The sequence below is a fragment of the Histoplasma capsulatum genome, genomic scaffold (genome assembly GCF_000149585.1).
Source record: "Histoplasma capsulatum NAm1 scaffold_14 genomic scaffold, whole genome shotgun sequence".
NCBI lineage: Eukaryota > Fungi > Ascomycota > Eurotiomycetes > Onygenales > Ajellomycetaceae > Histoplasma > Histoplasma mississippiense.
Window position 1 is genome coordinate 132,464 of NW_001813969.1, and position 1,499 is coordinate 133,962.

Consider the following 1,499-nt stretch of genomic DNA (forward strand, 5'->3'; position numbering starts at 1 on the left):
CCCACATTATGAGCCTGCCACTCGTGTTGCTGTGTCTGCCCGTCAAGCAACGAGAAGAAGGCGAACAAATCCTGATATCGGTGTTCTCGGAATAATATCGGTATTGCTGCACAGCCAGGAGTCAAGTCACAAAGTCGGTGAATCGATGTCAAGATAATTTTCATGTAATATTTGAGCTCAACCCAAGTAGCAGTCCGCGGACCGAAGACTTAGAGAAGCATTGAAGAGGCTTTCGCTAGGTTCCTTGGTTCTGGTCAGTTAGCTGACATTGCCAACCCAAAGGACTTGACCAGACTTTGGCATTTAGGAACGGGCCATTGCCATCAACGCGGAAGAAGGAAAAAAAAGCAAGGAGGGAGATTTGGCGGAGAGTGAAGGACGAATGGGAGGTGCGTTCTCATTCGCGAAAAGTGATTTCATAAGATCCAAGGCAACAACCACGGTGTTGGATGAAAGCACGCGAATTGGCCCCGCATTTGAATACAAAATATAGAAGTAGTTGAATCGGCTCCCGTATCAACATAGGAATGATAGTCTCTTGAAGTTTGTAGTCCTGTCGACGTCTTCATCAAGTTCTTCCCGATAACGTCCAAACACAGCCCAGCGGCCTTGGCCCGCATCCACGTGATGGACTTCCCCGCCAAAGAACAAGAATCCGAGCTTGAAAAAACCAGCGCAGCACCACAGCAGTGTCTATCTGTAACCAGCTCGGGCGGGGGACACCGGGAAACGACTATACCATGACGGCCAAAGGCATTATGTCTAAGGAGGCGACCAACCTCGATCCGCCAAAATATGATCCAATTTCTGTAGAGGAACTGAGCAAATCGGATGGTATGTAAATCACCACACGCGTTAGTGAAACAGCTTACAGCTGCAGTCGCAAAATCGCCAATTGTTTCTTCTTTATCTTGCCTCTCTTCCTTGCATATTTTGGGCTGTCACAAGAATCAATACTATCTACGAAAAATGAATTGAGTGGACTGATATCTGGCATCCGCCATTAGGTACTGATCCAAACCGCGCTACCCTCGTTGCGATTAAGGGCGTGGTCTTCAATGTCTCCGGGAACCCTGCTTACGGACCGGGTGGTAATTATCACGGTATGTTTTTGGTGCCCTGCCCTTTTACAAGTATAAATTGTAATGACATGTTCTGGATGGAGTGCTGATTCACATTCTTTCGTCGTATAGTATTCGCCGGGAAAGACGCTTCGCGAGCGCTAGCCTCTTCGTCACTGAAACCGGAAGACTGTAGACCGGAGTGGGAAGATTTGCCTGATAAAGAGAAAGCTGTCCTGGAGGAGTGGTTCACCTTCTTTAGCAAACGGTACAATATTGTGGGGAAGGTCGAAGCCGCGACAAATACCTAGGAATTCTCTGGTGGAAATAGGTGCCGAGGGGCGTGTATGAGTGGGTCAACGAATAGATACCTTTTAGCTTTTCTTATGTCTTTCGCAGTTCACGTTCGCGTCAGGGGCAGTGCGTAGAACTTCTCCG

General features: G+C 48.1%; 1 protein-coding gene across 1 annotated transcript; it reads left to right on the top strand.

Annotated features, from left to right (window-relative positions):
- Nucleotides 1-740: 740 nt before the first annotated feature.
- On the top strand, nt 741-1,372 carry HCAG_08950 (progesterone binding protein; the record flags this gene model as incomplete). The annotated part of the gene is made up of 3 exons (XM_001536065.1): nt 741-834; nt 1,008-1,103; nt 1,194-1,372. 3 exons carry the CDS (start codon nt 741-743, stop codon nt 1,370-1,372), a joined length of 369 nt encoding a protein of 122 aa, XP_001536115.1.
- Nucleotides 1,373-1,499: the final 127 nt, after the last annotated feature.